The sequence below is a fragment of the Polyergus mexicanus genome, unplaced genomic scaffold (assembly GCF_030449975.1).
Source record: "Polyergus mexicanus isolate NDT 795.1 unplaced genomic scaffold, iyPolMexi1.0 SCAF_11, whole genome shotgun sequence".
NCBI classification, from domain to species: Eukaryota; Metazoa; Arthropoda; class Insecta; order Hymenoptera; family Formicidae; genus Polyergus; species Polyergus mexicanus.
In genome coordinates, this window is record NW_027223331.1 from 9998637 (window position 1) to 10016691 (window position 18055).

General features: G+C 38.7%; 1 protein-coding gene across 5 annotated transcripts in view; it reads left to right on the plus strand.

The window, feature by feature from the left end:
* Lar (tyrosine-protein phosphatase Lar) overlaps window positions 1-18055 on the plus strand; it is a 374983-nt gene that overhangs the window by 145728 nt on the left and 211200 nt on the right. For all 5 annotated transcript variants that reach the window (XM_070304372.1, XM_070304376.1, XM_070304377.1 and 2 more), the window contains exon 4: window positions 15495-15630. In XM_070304372.1, the coding sequence (XP_070160473.1) occupies window positions 15570-15630 (61 nt within the window). In that variant the 5' untranslated portion in view covers window positions 15495-15569. The remainder of the gene's footprint in view (window positions 1-15494; window positions 15631-18055) is intronic.

Below are 18055 nucleotides of genomic sequence, written 5' to 3' on the forward strand. Positions count from 1 at the left end.
TTCTTCGCTATAAAAGTATTGGCGCAATGACGACGCCTTCGTTTTGTTCGCAAAGCTGTCAAAACTTTTCATCTCTGCGAAAGGCGATTTATTGTCCAATTTTGTTCAGGAAATGTCGGTAACGCGTACTCTCGCTGACGGACTATACTTTAACCCGCGAGCCACGCCGCAGTGTAACTAATATTTAATTACTGCCGGTAATATATTAGATTTAAAGAGTTTTCTCGTAAAATATCGCAACATTAAGGAAACCTCCAGCGCTTCGCCGCAAGGCGAGCGAGCGGTCGAAGGAAATGATTTACCTTTCATGAATTCTTTACGGCTACCTGGACGACTAGAAAACCCCCAAAGTTGCAGCCACTTGAGCCCTCTTTTTCTCTTCCACTCGTCTCCTTTCGCTCGATGCCCCCCTTCCCTCCTTTCTTTCGACCCACCGCACTCTCGATCTCTTTCCCTTAATTTTCCCTTAGTCGCCCGCACTTCTTAACGATTTCCTTTTACTCCTTCCGCAGTTTGGTCGATCAATTAAGAAAGCTCTTAAAACCGTTCGTCGCGGCTGTAGAATTATCTATTGTTATACTGTCTTTCAATCATTACCATCAGAGAAAAGCTGCACAAATTTATTATCAAAAATTTACACAAATATATATTATATTTTTTGAATAAATATTAATATATCGAAGCGTAATATTTTCTGATAATTTTTATTGATATTTTTTAGGATATTTGAGGGCAGCTTTTCAATAGCTTTTGTGTGTATGTGTGTGTGATCGGAAAGTGTGATATCTTGTTAATCAACTTTATTTAAATTTCGGGCTTCAATTTTATTTATAGAATGATGTAGAGAATTAAAGATAGGGAGATTTTATCAAACGAGAGTTTATCTATGTAACATGTCTTTTTTCAAACTATTATAATTTATTTGCAAATATTATAATAACATCATAATTAATATTTAATTAACCTCTCGTCTTTTAAGAGTACTTCTACCATACAATTAAATACAAACAAAAGAGAATATTTGTCACCGTGATTTCGTAGCGTGTTTATTCGCGAATAAATTATTCGTTTTACAAAATGGGTATTATCTAAGAGTTCTGTGCGAGCAACAATGATGGCCTCGTCAATGGCGTTTTTCTTTGCCGAGCGCGATGTTAATTGGATTTGAAAGAATTTATTTCATTGAAATACACGCGAGCATAGCGATAAAATAAGGAAAACATGATAAAAGCATATACGTACAATCCAACTATAGAATTGATGTGCACGATGTGTGCGAAATATCATACCGGTACATTTCACGTCGCGAGAACGGAGAAAAAGCTTAATAAAGACATTCGCTTTAATTCATGGTACATCGACCGTTCCTAACGCGCTTTTCGTAACCTATCTCACCCACTTTTAAACCTGGTAAAGCCCTTAAGTCGTAAAAAGGTACCCGGTAATACCGTCCGATTTACCAGCCTCCTATAGTGCGAAGTTAATTCACATTTTAAGGGAACTACGAGTCTGAAGTATATGAAATAAAGAAGAGCGAAGAGAGTACAATATGCATGTATGTGTGTATGGTATGCGTGTGTGCAGCGAATTAAGCAAAACAATAAAAAAAAGTACAATATAAATTATTAAATATTTTGATAATCATGTTTTTTATATTTGCAATATTTTTTAAGATTAGACTTTTATTTGAAATTTAAACTTGCATGAATCTTCTGTATAACAGTTGATAAATTTTTTTCATCGCACGTAGTATAACATATTGTCATAATTTTGTGTCATAACTGCTCTTGGTAATTTTTTTATACAATTTATTTGATACAATCCAATGAGATTAACGTTATAGAATTTGCTACCGAAAAAGGTCCGACTAATATAAGTTCTGCGTGGCTGTTTTTACTTCATTCTTATCAGCGCGCGACATTCGATTTACGTGTGCATTTGAAAGTAACAGCTCGGAATGCGAATATATTGTGAAAGTGAGCAGGCCAAAAACAATGTACGCGATTCTGTAGCGGACGAGTTATCGTTTAGCGAATATTCGAAATGTTACCTGCCGCCGGACCAAGTCCCGACGAGCTTTTTCTCTGTATCAATTCGCGTGTAACGATTCGTCGAGGAGAGTTTCATGGCAATTCGAATGGTCAATGTTCGATGAAAAATGCAGAACCGACGCGTAATATTGTCCGACGGAACAATTCCATTAGAGATCTCGCTTGGGATCGACTGACAAGAGATGTTGGTCGAGAGCGCGGAGATGGAATGAGGAAAATAAAAAAAGAAAAGATGAAGAGAGCAAGGGAGACAGATAGAACGACGGGGAGGAGGAAGTAGACGACGAGAAGAGAAGCAAAACGAGCAAGGACATTTTTGGGAAAAGAGCTTGGAAAACCCAAGCGGCCAGTTGAATTCCATACAATGACATTTCGTGCCACTGTTAAGGGAGCTACCTACACGCAGTACTGAAGAATCTCTATCTTGCCTATACGATCTTTCTTTCTTTCTTTCTCTTTTACATGCATCTCAGTATTAACTTTGTGAAAATAAAACGATGAATGACGAAGCATTGTCAATAAGTGGGAATTATGGCTAGAGATTATAATACGATTGATACTTATAAATATCCAGATTTATTTGAAAGATATGCCACGTATCTAATCGCTTTCAGCGTTTCCTCCGACCTACACATATTTCGATAAAATTTCTCTGATGTTGAAGAACTTGCCAAGAATTTCTATAAAACTATGTAACATTGATGCAATATGAACGTTAGTACTTTTTCTTCGAAAAACATTTGAGAGTAAAATATTTATCAATTGAAAAATTCACTTGCATTCGTGTAACACACTTTGTTGACGTTGTAAATTTAACGAATTTCCGTTTTCGTCTTTTTCAATGAATTTGTAATGAAGAAAATAAATAAATAAATAATAACTTGAGAAAGCGTCAACCAGCATTTGAATTTTTTTGAAATCGAAATAATGGAAAAACTGGAAATATCCTCACCACGAAGATTCACGATGAAAATGAAACATTCGCCATGAATTATAGAGTAAATGAAGGTGCGATTTTGCTATCATAATTGTATATCATTTTTGGATTTACTTGACGTGCCTTCAGTTTTCATATACTTTCTTTTATCGCGTTCCTTTTACTGTATTTATGATTTCGATATTTTTGATGTATTCTTTTTTTTTCAATTAGTATATTAAGAAACTTATATGTATTATATCGACAAGAATTCTCTCTCTTAGCTTTCGAAGAATTATGAAAATATTAGCCGAACCTTGACTTTCGGGATGAATAGATACCATATAGAAAATCCTTTCCACAATAATCATAACAAGGATTTTGAACAGATTTATTAGAACAAGTAGAAATAATCGGAAAAAATCGAGACAAAGAGATATAGCTCATGGGGGAAATAAATATAAAAACAAAAAATAATTGCATATATTTGCATATTTTATTTGTAATATTATGAAGAAGATTGTGTAAAATATTTATAATAAAAGTCAATTGTTTATTTTTTCGCATATAACATTATATTGATATTTCAAAAAGATAAGAAATCACTTCTTATTATTTTAGAATTAATTACCATTTTTTTTTTTTTTTTTTTTTTAATTTGAAACTATTGAGAGTAAATTAGAAAAACATGAAAGTTGAGAAACAACGAATGGACAATGACACAGTAGATAATCTTTGATGAGAAACAGCCATTTTTCTGTTTGAGATCCAATTGAATTGAAAGGGATTACATGAATCGCTATAACACCGTAAAAAAGCTAGCAAAGGGGGATAAGGAAGCAATTCCTCGTACGAGCGAAAGTAGGGGATTGAGATAGAAGTTGAGAAAGTGTCGAATTCATGTCGCAATGTTCGCAGTCGTTGGCTTGTTGTCTGAACTCAAAAGGTGGATACGACGAGGGGCTTTCAAAAACTTTTAATTAATACAGACGAGTATACAAAGCCTCAGACATAGCAAAGAATTTTGGAACAAAGGCGAAAGAAGAGCATTGTTTGTCAGATCTTGTTACGAGAACGTACCGCGGTGAGAAAACAAGATGGAGTGACAGTAACGCGAGCAAGTGGGCAGGCGAGAAAGAGGAAAAGAGAGAACAGAAGGGAAAAAAAGGAGTGGAAATGCACTCCGAAAAAGCGAAAACATAAAAAAAACCTATATCGACGATTATGGTATTATTTGTACCTTCTTTGCTTTTTTTCTCTTTCATTTTCTTGGACAACAGAAATATATAAATTAGAAATTTTTCGCGTCAATAGTTTTACCGTAACATCAATTTATTATAATATCAAGTATCTGCAATGAAATTTTATTCAACTTTGGCTTCAATTGTATACGATAGTTATTTCATAATCTTATATCTAAATCTTTGGATACGCGCGTTAGTCAAAAAATTCATACATTTATATATTTTTATACATTTTTTTGTATTTGTGTATATATATATATATTTACAATTGTGCTATTTCTCTCAATTATGTACGGTAAATTGTACGATGTTTGTCGAATATATTTAGTAATTCAAAATTTTGCTAATGGATTAAATACATATTGATAATTACGTGGCTATCACAAATTTGCGCGGTAGCATTGGATTACAATCGAAATGTATTTGCGTTTGTGAAATTTGAATTTCACAGTCTTGTTTCAACCGCAAAATTTCCGTGAAACTAGAAACATTAATCTAATATGACAGCATGCATGTTATGTCTCATCGATTTATGATAATTGTTTTTATAAACGAAAATATGTGGTATAAAAATTCAATTAATATGGAATTAATATGCGGTATAGTACGGAGCAGAGGATCTTACCGATTTATAGAGATGAATATAACAAGCAATTATATAAGCGAAATAGCTTCCAATAAGGGAATATTACTAATAGGGGAATTGTCACGTTCTTTATTATTTTCACTTAAATCAACACCACATTATGTGACTGATGTTCGGTCTTAATTAGTCCTTTCCGCAATCATATGAAACCGTCACGGAACATTAAAATTTTAATTCCTCTATTTAACTTTCTTCGTCCGTCGAAACTTTCATAGCCGACATAATTATGCTTAATTATGAAAGAAGGAAATTTAATAAAACGATATTATCGTTTATCGCCTTAGACTTTCAAAACTTGTAGCGTAAGGCAATTTTACCATGCGATGTCTTGCTCGTGTTTCGCGGCATTTCAAGTATCTATCTATTTTCCATTTAAGTTATTTACCGATAATGTGCGAACAGTATCGCTCTCTCATCAATATTGATGGATAAATTGCTTAATATATTTAATTATCAAATAGACACACACACACACAAATACATATAAATTGATCTAAAACAAAATCAAGATAAATTTAGGTAAAAGTGGATAATAAAATTACGATATGTCTGTTAAAATGGCTTAATTAAGATTAATAACAGTAAGTAGACGAGAATATGATTAGAATAGGTAGATACTGCAAGTCACATTGTTTGTACGTTGTAACATATCGCGACATACCGTAATCATTGAATTTTCAGAAATAAATTGCCATTATTTCTGTCAAATGATTTACGAGAAGCTGATAGTATTTTTTATCTACCATATCTTCATAAGAGCACTACACATTTCTAAATTCTTTAATTTTTCATTTAAGATCAATATATCCAAATAATTAAATTAATGTTGAATGATTTATTTATGTGCGACGCGCGGCTAATTCATCATTTATGACATTTTATTTCGTTATCGAAATTTTACTTTGAATGACTTTTATTTAAAAAGTTACGCTATCCATAGACAGAGTGTAGCAAATGTGACAAACCATATATATAATATATACAATTAAATTAAGAAAATGAACGTTTAACGAGGATTTATTCGAATATTAAGATAACGGGCATTTGTTATAAGATTAATGAACGGGACATTTGTGACGTATGTATGGAGTTGAGGCAGAGCAAACTGACTGTGTTTACTGCCGCATTGGCCGAACGGTTTACACACATAGCCGACTCACAAACGGAAACTCAAATGATGCTATTGAGAATTTGTAGTCGAAGCGAACGACACCGACCGCGTTCGATTGCGGACGCATTCGTTTACACACGCGTGTTCGTACATTCAACGCCATTGCGCGTAGTCATTCCGGGGTCGGGATATCTCGGGGTCATGTGGGGAACAGGATTGGAATCGCATAGGGCGGACTTATTCATCCGAACTAGATTAAAAGCATTCGTTAGCGCGTTACGCCTATCGTTCGCGATTTGCATACACGTATTTTTATCTCAAGTCTCGCAAGAATATAAAATGACACAGTTATAAGATAGATGCTGTAATCAAACTGTGGAATTTTTAAAAATTGTTTCTTAAATATGTGTATATATAATTTTAATAAATATTGTAATTTTTCTTATTAAAACTAAATTAAGTTGATGATATTTTTATAATTTTATTTATGTATATGCACAAATTATACAAGGCTATAATTCGTAACTTTTTTTTTAAAGTTTGTACATATCTTAGATATATTTAAAGTTTTATGTATGCTATAATATATAAAAAAGATTATTACATTTATATATATATATATATATATTGTATATATGTCATCATACTCATAAAAAGATATCTGTTGACATACTAATACTTATGATACTATACTTAAAGATGAAAACAAACAAAAGAGAAAACTCGCTTTCGAGTAATATGTACGCCGGAATAAAACTATCCGCACGGTCGTCGTGAACGTTGTTTAAAAATTGCTTTGATGCGAAGCAGATGACGAACTAAGAATGCAAGAGTTTGTCGATAGTGAAATCCGTAGTCGGCGGCAAATATAACGGTCCTGCTTTTCAATCCTTCTTTCTCGCTACGCCGGTGTTCCGATTCGCACTATTCGGCGGTGTTCGAAAGCTCCGCTTTAGCCAGTACTTCGTCGTTCCTTTGGCACTGACAATTGGATTTCTCGCGCTACTCCCGTCGAGTTACAGATTTTTCCTTTCCGCGAGTATTTTCTTGCAGACGTCTTTGAAAAGAGATATCCCGCCGCGCCCTCTCCAGCGTCCTCGACGTTGCGTAGCATTTCTAAATACCATTCGTAAAAAGAAGGATTGTTATGGCGGGCCTTTCCTTTCCCGGATCTGGTGCACTCTTTTTCAAGTCAGCTTTTCTTTGATTCGCGCCGAGAGAGAAAAGCTACTGACAAGATGAGATGACAATTCATACGGAAAGCGTGAGTCGTCAGTCGTTATCGATACCTAGGCGTTCTGCTGAATCGTTTCGTAAACGCGACATTGCCATCGTGCGTAATAATAAGACTCGCGATTTGATTTTACGAAACAAATTCTTGTTATATCTTGCAATTTTATTAAGCCTTCATATCTCTCTGTTTCACCTCGGAAAAAGGTTCGATCTTCGAGTAAGATTAAACCAACTTTTCAACATATAATGCTGCCATCTCGAAAAATCTTTTTTCTACGTATTTCCTCGCAGTCGAAGTGGTTTCGTGCCGAAGTGAGTCTTGATTTTCAACTGCTTTCGTGATCGAAACCATTAACAGCTAAGGAGGTAGGGTTAGAAAAGAGAAAGGGGGTGTAAAGGAGAGGGGATTAAAAAAAGAGAGGAAAAGATCGAATCTACACGTAGTGATTTTTCACGTCATCCGAATCGATTATGCTAGGTAAATGTGCTGTAATATAAAAGTCTAAGCTACAAATTTACAAATTGGTGCGGTTTTCGCGATATCGATGCTCGTTTAAATAAACGCGATTATGCTGAAACCACCGTCGTTTATGTCGACCGTTATTTGCCGAATCAAAATAGCAAAGCGTAGTATTGCAGTTGTACACAAAATAGTATCGCGATTGAGATTATTATATTCAGGCCTGATTCCGATCGATGCATCATATTTTGTTTTTATTCTATTATATTTTATTTGGGCTTGTCAATATTGCGCTCGCGTATTATATATAAATATATACCATACGAGAAATTGAAGTTTTTGTATCTGCGTATTTAATTTTAATATTAAAAATGTAGTAACTTTTATATAATTTTTATTACTAACTGTGTAACTGAAAATAATTTAGTTTCATAGTTGTTTTGAACAGAGAAATTGAATAATTTTACGTTTGTGACAATGCCTTATGTCCGGTTAACTTTAAAAGTGAAAGAGAGTTGGAGAGAGTCTGCCATTTTATATAAATTTGCGCTTAGCATATTGGTTTTATGCGAAACGATTTTCCGCTCATAGAAAATGGCAATATGCTTTGCGATATTCATCAATGTAATAGCGAACTAATTATGAAACATTGATCATAAATGCGCGAGGATTTAAATCGCGAAAAACAATTTTTATGACTTATTAAACTATCATTGGCAAACACGTAACTCTGTTATCTCGCAATTATAATTAAACTTTTCTTGACTACATATATGTACGTCTATACACACACACGCTATATTTTTCTGTAAATTATTAAAATTATTACATTCAGCTTAAAGAAAATCCAAAGTTCTTCTGACTTTTTCTGAAAGCTTTTTTCAGTTTTTTATTTACAAAAAGAATATATTTTTCTATATTATGAAGTATTTTCAGTTTTTATATCACGATAGGTTTTCTAAACTTTGTTAACGATTATCGAATTTTGCTTTATATACTATATATTGTTACGTTTAAAAAAAATTTTCTCTATGAAACTTGTCATTTCTAAGGAAATGGAGAAAATGAATTAGATATAATTTTATTATAATGCTTTCTCTTGAGATATGGAAATCTCCCAAGCTCGATTATCCGATTTTGCAGGAGCAAATCGTACACTAAGAGGGTAGAATCTCTTATGAGAAAATATGAGACGAAAATATAAGACGAAAATCGAGGTATTTCCGAGAGTAATTTTCCGCTGGGTACCTTCGAAAAATGTTTATTCATAAGTTAGCGGAATGTGCACGGCGTACGATTGTTCCGCAAGCTTCTCCGCCGTCCTTTCGGAATTGCGTCGACATTCTCCTATCTTTTTTTCCGTTTTTTTTTTCCCTTCTCCCAAGAAGCCGAGACGACATTAATATGGTGTTAATGGGGAAAAGATTCGAGAAAGAAGCACCGTCGATGTCCGCTTTGCGGACAAGCGCAAACAAACTCGGAAAGAACGCGCATACCCGGAAAAGAACTTTTGAGAATTTCCAGTAATGAGGCAACGTCAGCATCGCAAACAGGGAAAGAAAGAGAAAACAACAAACGTGTTATGCACGAAAAATGTACACATCACTCTTTACGACGAGTTTTGTCATCAATTATTAAAGTTTTATCTTGGGGAGAGCGTTATTATCGTCTATTCTAATAACATTGCCGCTTGAACGAAATTATATATTTTTCATAATCCATCGAGTTTCTCTGCATTTTGAAACACGTTAACCCGAATTTTAAATTGATAAACGCTATTAAGCGGATTACGATATTGCATCCATTCTGAAAATAAACGAACAAATTTTATTTTTTAGGTACTAATCTGGTTGCAAATGAAAACCGCTCGAACTTGCTTGATTATGAATTTCGGATGTCGCAAATGCTAATTTATTATCCATTATTAATTTTTCGATAAAAGAAGAAAATAACAAGAAATAGGATACGATATAAAATACAAATTAATAGCTGCTTTTAATTTATGATTTTGCTATATATAATTCAGCGAAGAACTTATTTATATTTTATCGCGCGAATATTTTTGTTTTATGCAAAAATATATCAGCAAATAATTGTGTATGTGCTAAGCATTATAAAAATAATCTTTCAATACAATTTGTAACCGAAATTTGTCATATTCAACAATGCACCATATATTGACTTTCAAATTTCGCACGAATAACATCATTGTATATTTGATTATATATTTCTAATTTATTTTGTTAAGATAATTAGAGTATATCGAATTTTAACTCAATCACATCTGCCAAGAATTTAATTATGGACTGACGCGACAATTGCCGACGATTTTTATCCTGTTAACCCTTTGCCCCGAGTTACTCCTCGTCATTTCCGTGCACGTTCGTAGCCTGTCGCCTTGTCTTGAATTAAGACCTACCGTCGTGCTCGACCGCCGTGCTTTCCGGTTACTTTTATTCCGGTTGTTATCTTTTGTTCGGGGCGAGAGAAGAACGAGGGGGAAGATTTCAGCATGGACGAGAAGATCCGGAACAGGGGGCGGGTAGGATACGGAGAGATTTATCATCGGGCAACGGCGCGCCGGCCACGGTATTAAATTAAGTTATGCCCATCTTAGAATTTTTTATTATCACCGAGAACGGCGAGCGCATTTCCCTGGTTCTCGACTACGCGCGCGGCGTGAAAAAGAGAGTGAGAGAGAGAGAGAGAAAGGGAGACGCATTTTTATATTTCTTTCTTTTCCTTCTTTTCTTAGTTTTCGCATTGGGCCGCGCGTGAGCGAGCTCGCGCTTTCGCGCATATTTCTGCATTAAGCTCTCGGCACTCACTTTACTGTCGTCCGACTTTATTTGCAATTTTAAACGGCGTTCGATTTATGAGTAAAGTTTCCGTATAAACGATGAAGACATAGACGGACCTGCCGCTCTATGCTACCTAATAAATATTTTCCACGCTCCATCTATCAAATACTCCATGTCCCTAAACTTGAATTATGCGATTAATAATATAGTAATTGTTTCACGTTTATGTTGGTTTGACACCGTCTCTAATACTACCGATCGGATCGATTAAATCATATACATCGATTACTATCTATATGTTATGATATTATCTATGAAAGTATAGATAATTGTTTGATTCGATTAGTATTTCGACATTTTTATTATAACATATCAAAAATTTCAAAATTTTATTTAGACAAGAAAAATTAGTAGAAGACTACGAAAATTATTATTTAAAAATATTTAGTGAATGTTACATATACAATATATGTAACATTCTCGTTAATACCATAAATTCATATCATGGGTATAAAACAGATATCTGGCTAAGCTTGTCTGTATCTATTATTATATATTGCTCGATTTATCACACGTTACGTGCTTTACTGTATTAAAATTTATTAATAATTTTTTGCTTTTATTTTTATCTCAGCACTGATATACTCGTCAAATTAACGCGAGGTTTTAGTAAAATAACCATTTTTATTCACGCCGATATATCATGTTCAAAGAATTCGATATATACTGACATATGCAAAAGAGTCGCGTGCTAACTCAACACATTTGCAAATGCGCATTCATTGCGGAAGTGAGTCAGTATGCTGGAGTTAGCGGTCGAAGGGGAACGATACAAGTGATGAGAGAGAGAGAGAGAGAGAGAGAGAGAGAGAGAGAGAGAGAGAGAGAGAGAGAGAGAGAGAGAGAGAGAGAGAGAGAGGTAGCATTAAAGGTACGATTGGCCGTAAAAAGAGAATGCGAAATAAAAGCATAAAGGAGTATAAGTTATTTCCGCGGCAATGTCGTAAACATTGATCAATTACCGCGAATAATTAATTGCTAGTAGACCATCATCCTATCTCGCTGCTGAATACGGAAATTTTGGCCGATTTTCCAAGCTTACTTTCATCGAGATCTTCAGATAAATGGAACGATACAACGAATTTCCAATAATGAAATTAATGACTGTGTATGTTGACATTTTTGAGTTTATGGTAGCTAAAATGAAGATTGTTGTTGATTTTTAATGATTTTATAATATTTAATTACTGTTAATTTTACTTTTTAAATGTCATATCGTATGTCATATTATCCTATTTATTTAAAATTAGACAGATATATCATTTTTTCAAAAGACATTATTAGACATTATCACAAAATTTGATATTTTTGCGACGGTTCTTTTAACGTAAACATCATAGTTTTCACTTTTAAGTTATGACAAACTTTGCATAATATTTTAATACAACCGGAAATTCGATTTGTCGCGTTCAAACGCGTACACGTGGACGGATACACACTGGCACATATGTAAACGCGTCACGGCACTTACCTGTTGAAAAAACGATCAGTCCCACCGAGTCCGTCTTCCATGTAGATTCCCAAGAGTCTCTTGAGTTCCACGACTGGACGGCGAAGAGTCCAAATGTTGGCGCGAAAGAAAGAAGGGAAAGATTCCGGACTATCTCTCGAAACAAGAAGGCGCAAGATCGTGATCACCGTCGATAATTTCTCCTTTGTCGCGTTCTTTTTCTTTCTCTTTCCTCCTTTTTTCATCTCTCCCCTTTCCTTTTTTGTTTTTTTTTTTCTTTTATCTCTATCCGCTTTGCTAACTTTCTCCGTGCGAGAGATGTTCCTTTAGGAGATACATCAGCTGCACCCTCGTGGATTGCCACGAGCACAGCCGTCCCTGGGAGTACCACGCGGACAAACATCAAGCCAGAAACTGCGATACGTCGGCCGGAATACGGCAGGCAGCTCACCCCGGACATCCCCTTACGCGGCAGACGCATGCGTCGCTTTTAAACCAACGCCGAAACCAAACCCCTACCTAACTCGCGGCTATCTTCTTCCCTTTCTTCGGGTCTCCGAATTGCTCCCGTTTCTCGCTCTCGTCTCGCCCGCGTAATACACAGTGCCGTTAACAATACCACAAGAGAGATGGTTTGAGAAGCGCACTCCCCGAGATAGAACTGTTAATTATAGCGCGTGTATTTTTTTCTCTCTGCGATAAAAAAATCATTTTTTTTACATCGTCAGTTTAATAAGAATGGATTAACGGATGGAAAAGGAGATACAATCGCAATGAAACGACCGTCGCGAAGAATATTGAAAAATTTCCAAGGCCACCAAGTTCTTTCGCGACTTACATTCCGACATATATCCGGGAATACATAAACTCGCTCGTAACTCGCGACTTTAGTTTAGTAAGAAAAAAAAAAGATATAAGAGAAAGGAGAACCAAGAGTATATATCTCTCTCTCTCTCTCTCGATAGTCGTAAAATCTGGTCTGGCGCGAATTCGTACGTGTACGTACGGCGATTCCGAGGTCGAGAAGGGCGGTGCGCGTGCGTCAGGGATGTCGGCGGCGGGCAAACGGGGTGGGGGGTGCTGTCGGGGGGCATGGGGGTGAGTCAGTCAGGCCGCAGCGCGCGTTCAGAAAACTACCCTTAACGCGGGGTCTCATACGCTCGTCGGAGTAATTTATAATTGAGTCGCGCGAGTACGCGATAGGAATCCGAGGCTCGCGTTCGTCGAGTCGTTGCTCCTTCCCTTGTAACCTGAAAACGTGAAACTTCCGAAGACAAGTCTGCCTGTCGAAAGGGACAAATTTTTTTGCACGAAAAACGCAACACACGGCATTATTTAGAGTGTCGTATCAAGTAGAGACTGGTATAGAGAAGATGCGAGAGATCGTTGACGAAATTGACTAATGCTGTTACAAGTTTACGCAAAATATTCCGAAAAATAAAAAAAAAACAAATAGAAATGGGAAGGATGGTCGGAAAGGTGAACGTTCGTAAATTTGAGAAATCAGACTAAGCTTTCGTCGACGTCGAGCACGGGTTTGGAGACGAGGAACGGGAAGTGCAACGAGAAATGTGTTGAAAAACATATAAATGCAACGAAAGACACTGTGGAAAATATATTCGCAGGATTTGGATGGTGAAAAGAACGTAACGTTGCGTGCGGCGAGGGAGGTAACACGAAACAAGATTCGAAGGAGTCCCGTAGTCGCGAGTGCAATGTACCTCTATGTAATACTGCCGTACAAATATCAACACGCGAGCTACTACTATTAATCGTACCCGTCTCGTTTTTCTTTCTCGCGAAACAATTTCTCTGCCCGATTCTGCCGTGGACTCGACTTGATCGCTAAACAGAACGGATCGTTCGCATTTCCTGACGAGAGTTGGAGAGAGAGAGAGATTGTTACATTTTACAACGCTCCGCCATTGTTTCGCGAAAAAGAGCTACATTACAACACTCTCTACAGTTGTTTTATGAAAAACCAGCTATTTAATTTTTGGACTTTCCGAGCGTAGCGGAAGTTACGTCATATATATGTATATATACTTTGCTTAGCAAGAACTCAAAGGAAAAGAGGATATAACGAGAACGCTAGAAGCATTGGGTGGAAAATGAAAAGTCTATCCGTCTGGTGGAAGTTGCGGGAAAGCAGAGAGGAACAATTACAGCCTGTTATGTGGAGGATGTAACGCGAGTCGGAAACGTGGTCAGCGCCAAGTCTAGGGTCAACGTCTCGCGCGGCAAAGCTCGGTAAAGGCTTTGTCGTGAGGGCTCTCGGCTTAGAGCGTGCGACGCGCGAAAATATGGGATGGTCGTGGAATCACAGGAAGAAAGAGTCGAGATAATCGCAACGAGAGCCCACAGTCAAGAATGTGGGATTTTTAAGAGTCGGAGGAACGGCAGAGGAGAGTCGGTATAAGGCGGCAGATAATCATTTACACATTCCAAGTACGGATATTCTGAACTACCAGAAGCTACCGCGTGTAGCTTATTAGCACCTTATCGTCGGTATCGAAGGAGAAGAAAACGTCGCGAGGAAGAAGACGACCGGTGAGACGAGGTGACTCGGCGAAAAGGAACAAGGAGGGAAGAGTCGTGGCGTGAGAGCGGAAAATGTCGGAGGGAGAGTAAAGTGGAAATATCTTCTATCTCCTGGGAAATACATCGTGACGTTTTGCCTTTCGGAGGCCAGTCTAGAAGTGACATCCTTTCCAAAATTGATCCTACCATTAAACCGGCAAGAGCGAGCACGAGCGGACACGGCACAACGGTGGAAGAATGTAAATAGTCTCGCTTACGTGAACGTACAGGGATCGCCGTGGGAAAGTGACACAACGATCGCAGCCATTATTACGATGTCAGCGACCAGCTCGGAGGAAAACGCGCGCTTCTTTCTCCCCTAACGTTGACGACTGCCCGCACCGATCGTTTTTCGATACATTCGCGGAATATTTTAGCGCGCGCGAGAAAGAGAAAGAGAGAAAGAGGAAGAGAGAGAGAGAGAGAGAGAGAGAGAGAGAGAGAGAGAGAGAGAGAGAGAGAGAGAGAGTGGTAAATGGCGTGTGTCGATACTTTGCCTCGACGGCCACAGAACAGGCACCTTTGCGTTATTCCGTCGTTTTGTATAGTTACATTGTAAACGCACCAGAAACAAGTAATTTTTTACGCGTAGCTCAAACTCCTCGTTACGCTTTCTTGTTCCTGCCTAAACGAGAGACAAACGCTAATATCAGCGAGATCATCCGCGTCTACATCGTACTGCTCGAGAATTCAACGTATCCGATTTTTCGCCTCTCATCCCCTCCCCCCCCTCCCCCCTTGGAATAATCTTCTCCTAGCGGCGCCTGTGTGTGCGACGAAGGAGAGGAATTTTTCAATCTTACCGATCATTGTCCAGTGTGACGTTCGCGGCAACGTTTTCGTCGGGAAGACGCATCATCTCGTCGTCGTCTTGCTTTTCCTCGTTTCCCCTGAGTGACGAAGGTGGTATGTTTATGACGAAGGTGATTTATCTTTTCATAGGTGGCACGCTGCTGTGGTGTTAAGTGTGCAGTGATCACGGGTGGCCGAGAGAAGGCGGGAAAGAAGGTGGTCAATATGACTCCTATCTTCCTCGTCGTGTTGCTGGCGATTGACCCGATTATCGCGCAGAATACTGGTGAGTAAAGATCAACGGAAAATGCTCTAGTGTTAAAGTAACTTTCTCGTCCGATCGTGATACGGACAAGTTTCTCCGCTGTGGACGTTTCGTGCACGAGGACAATGACCGCGGACGACGCGGATTGTACTCTTCCCAGGACTGTCGAAATCTACGAGAGCCCGAGCGACGCGCCACTTTTCCACGCGCGTATCTCGCGTTCGATCGCGCGTATAAAAGAGAATCGAGTCGCACGCGTCGCGTCGCGAAACCAGATCGAAAGCACCGATACGCTCGGCCACTCGAGCCGTTATTTAAACGCGACGAGATAATCCTTTTGCACGAACGAACGTTCTGGATCTACGTAATTTATTACGGTTTACTTATTAGCTATGACGCTGCTGTCGCTCGCGCGCTTTCGATCGATGGCACATGCAAAAAGTTCGTCCTCCACCAGAACGCTTATAAAAAGATATAATTCTTTGTCATTATTCGCGCTATAATATTTCGACAAAAGTACGACTCGATTTCTCGATATACGCGTAATCGTTTTGCGAAATTAATCGCGATCGTAATAATCTTGTTATAAACGCGCACAAGAGACTCTCGCCGTATTATACGTGCGCGAAAAAATAAGAGATAGGGAGAAGAACTATTGTGAATGTATGCGTAACGTTCTCTATTCGAAATATAATACTCACGCTCAAGGACGCTCGCGGAAACGGAAATGAGAGAACGGATTATTAATGTCGTCGCGAGTGTCGAATGCGCGCAAAAGGACGAGAGCAAACCCCATCGACGTGACTGCCGCCGCTCCCTAGGGCCGGGCTCGAAAAAAGCCCGGTGTGACTCGTCTCGAAGAGACGAGCAATGACGCGTGTTTCGAGCAGGGAGCGGCTCGGCGGCTAAACGACGAGCGCACGCATCGCGTTGAATTACGTGTACGTTGTATCGCGAACATGTGTCAGCGTTGCCTCGGCACGACACCTTGCTCGCAATTAAAATTTCGCGTTATCAAGATTTCACAAATGTCCTTCGTGATAAATACGAATCTCGCGCGTTTGTGCGGTTTGCTTTGGACTTTCGTGGAAGTGATGAGACGAGTCTTCGGCGCCAAGCTCAATCTTGGAGACGGCAACGGAGTGTACTTTACGAACTTTAAGACCGCTTAAACTTGACCGGACGAAGCGATGCCTCGCGAGCCCGCATGCAGATTAGAAAAAGCTTGTAGCTGTGCACGAATCACATGGCGTCGTTTCTTGTCGTTGCGACGTTAATAAATATGAATTTAGGATCGAACGACTGGATGCAATGCTAACTGGGCGATGATCATTACGCGGCAATCTGGTAATCCGGGCGAGCTTTACGCTGACTTGGTAATGACGATGATACATCCCTGGCATTTCAGTCAATTAATTATGTCGCGACGTAATCCTAATTCGACTGTCGGAAAGCTCTCGCCGGATTTGAATGCGAATTTCAGCGATGGCAAATGATAATGTCGTATCGATGCGATGTATAAAACATGCGCGTTCTCGCTAGCTAGGTCAATGTAACAAAGCAGTAAGTAGGTAATGGAAAATCAGAGCGAGCTACACGCTTTTACAAAGCTTCCTGCGAACATCCATGATCGAGTTACCGATCACGGATATCCACTCGAAATATCGGTTGATCCTCGGGAAAGCGGAACATCGTCCAACCTGTGAACGTAGCGGAACTAGCATACTGTTAATAACGAATGACGAGAGTTAGCCGCGTTTAGTGCGGAACGAATTATTTTCCCCAATGGAGATGCCGATCTGAATTCAATAGTTCCGTTTTCCGCGATTCTCCCCGGCAGTCGACAGACGGGAGCGCATTCGGGTAATACGCAGGGGAAATCCACGAACGCTTTTTGTCCTTTTGTCCTTTTCTCTTTTTTAATTCGCGTAACGCGCTCGGCTTATATCCATCGGTCGGTCGGAAAATTGGCACTCCGTATCAGCATCATCTAAAACAGAGCGACAGGAAAGAGGCAAAGATGTCGCGAGGGAAAAAGGGAGAGAGATAGACGCGGTCGTAGAGGAGGACGGATCACTTGATAGTAGAAGGGATGGGTGGAATTCATAGTTAATGCAGATCCGTCTCGTCTGTCCTGTCTAACTCGAGGAAAAGGAAACAGTCCGGGGGTCGACTACGAAGATTTCCTCGGAGGTTCGCCTGTCCGTGTGGTGATGTCTTCGTGGGGTGAAAAGGTGCGCCTTTCTTACGGGCTAAGGGAACGTAGCTATCGAAATCGCGTCTTTTTTCATTTATTTTTTCCTTCTCTCTCTCTCTCTCTCTCTCTCTCTCTCTCTTTCTCTCGCTCTCGCGTTTTCCTGCGTTTTTGGCCGGCTTCGTATATGAGTTACGTGTTACGCAAGCGTGTACTGACTTTACTGCGTATATTGTGAAAAATGCCGCCGGG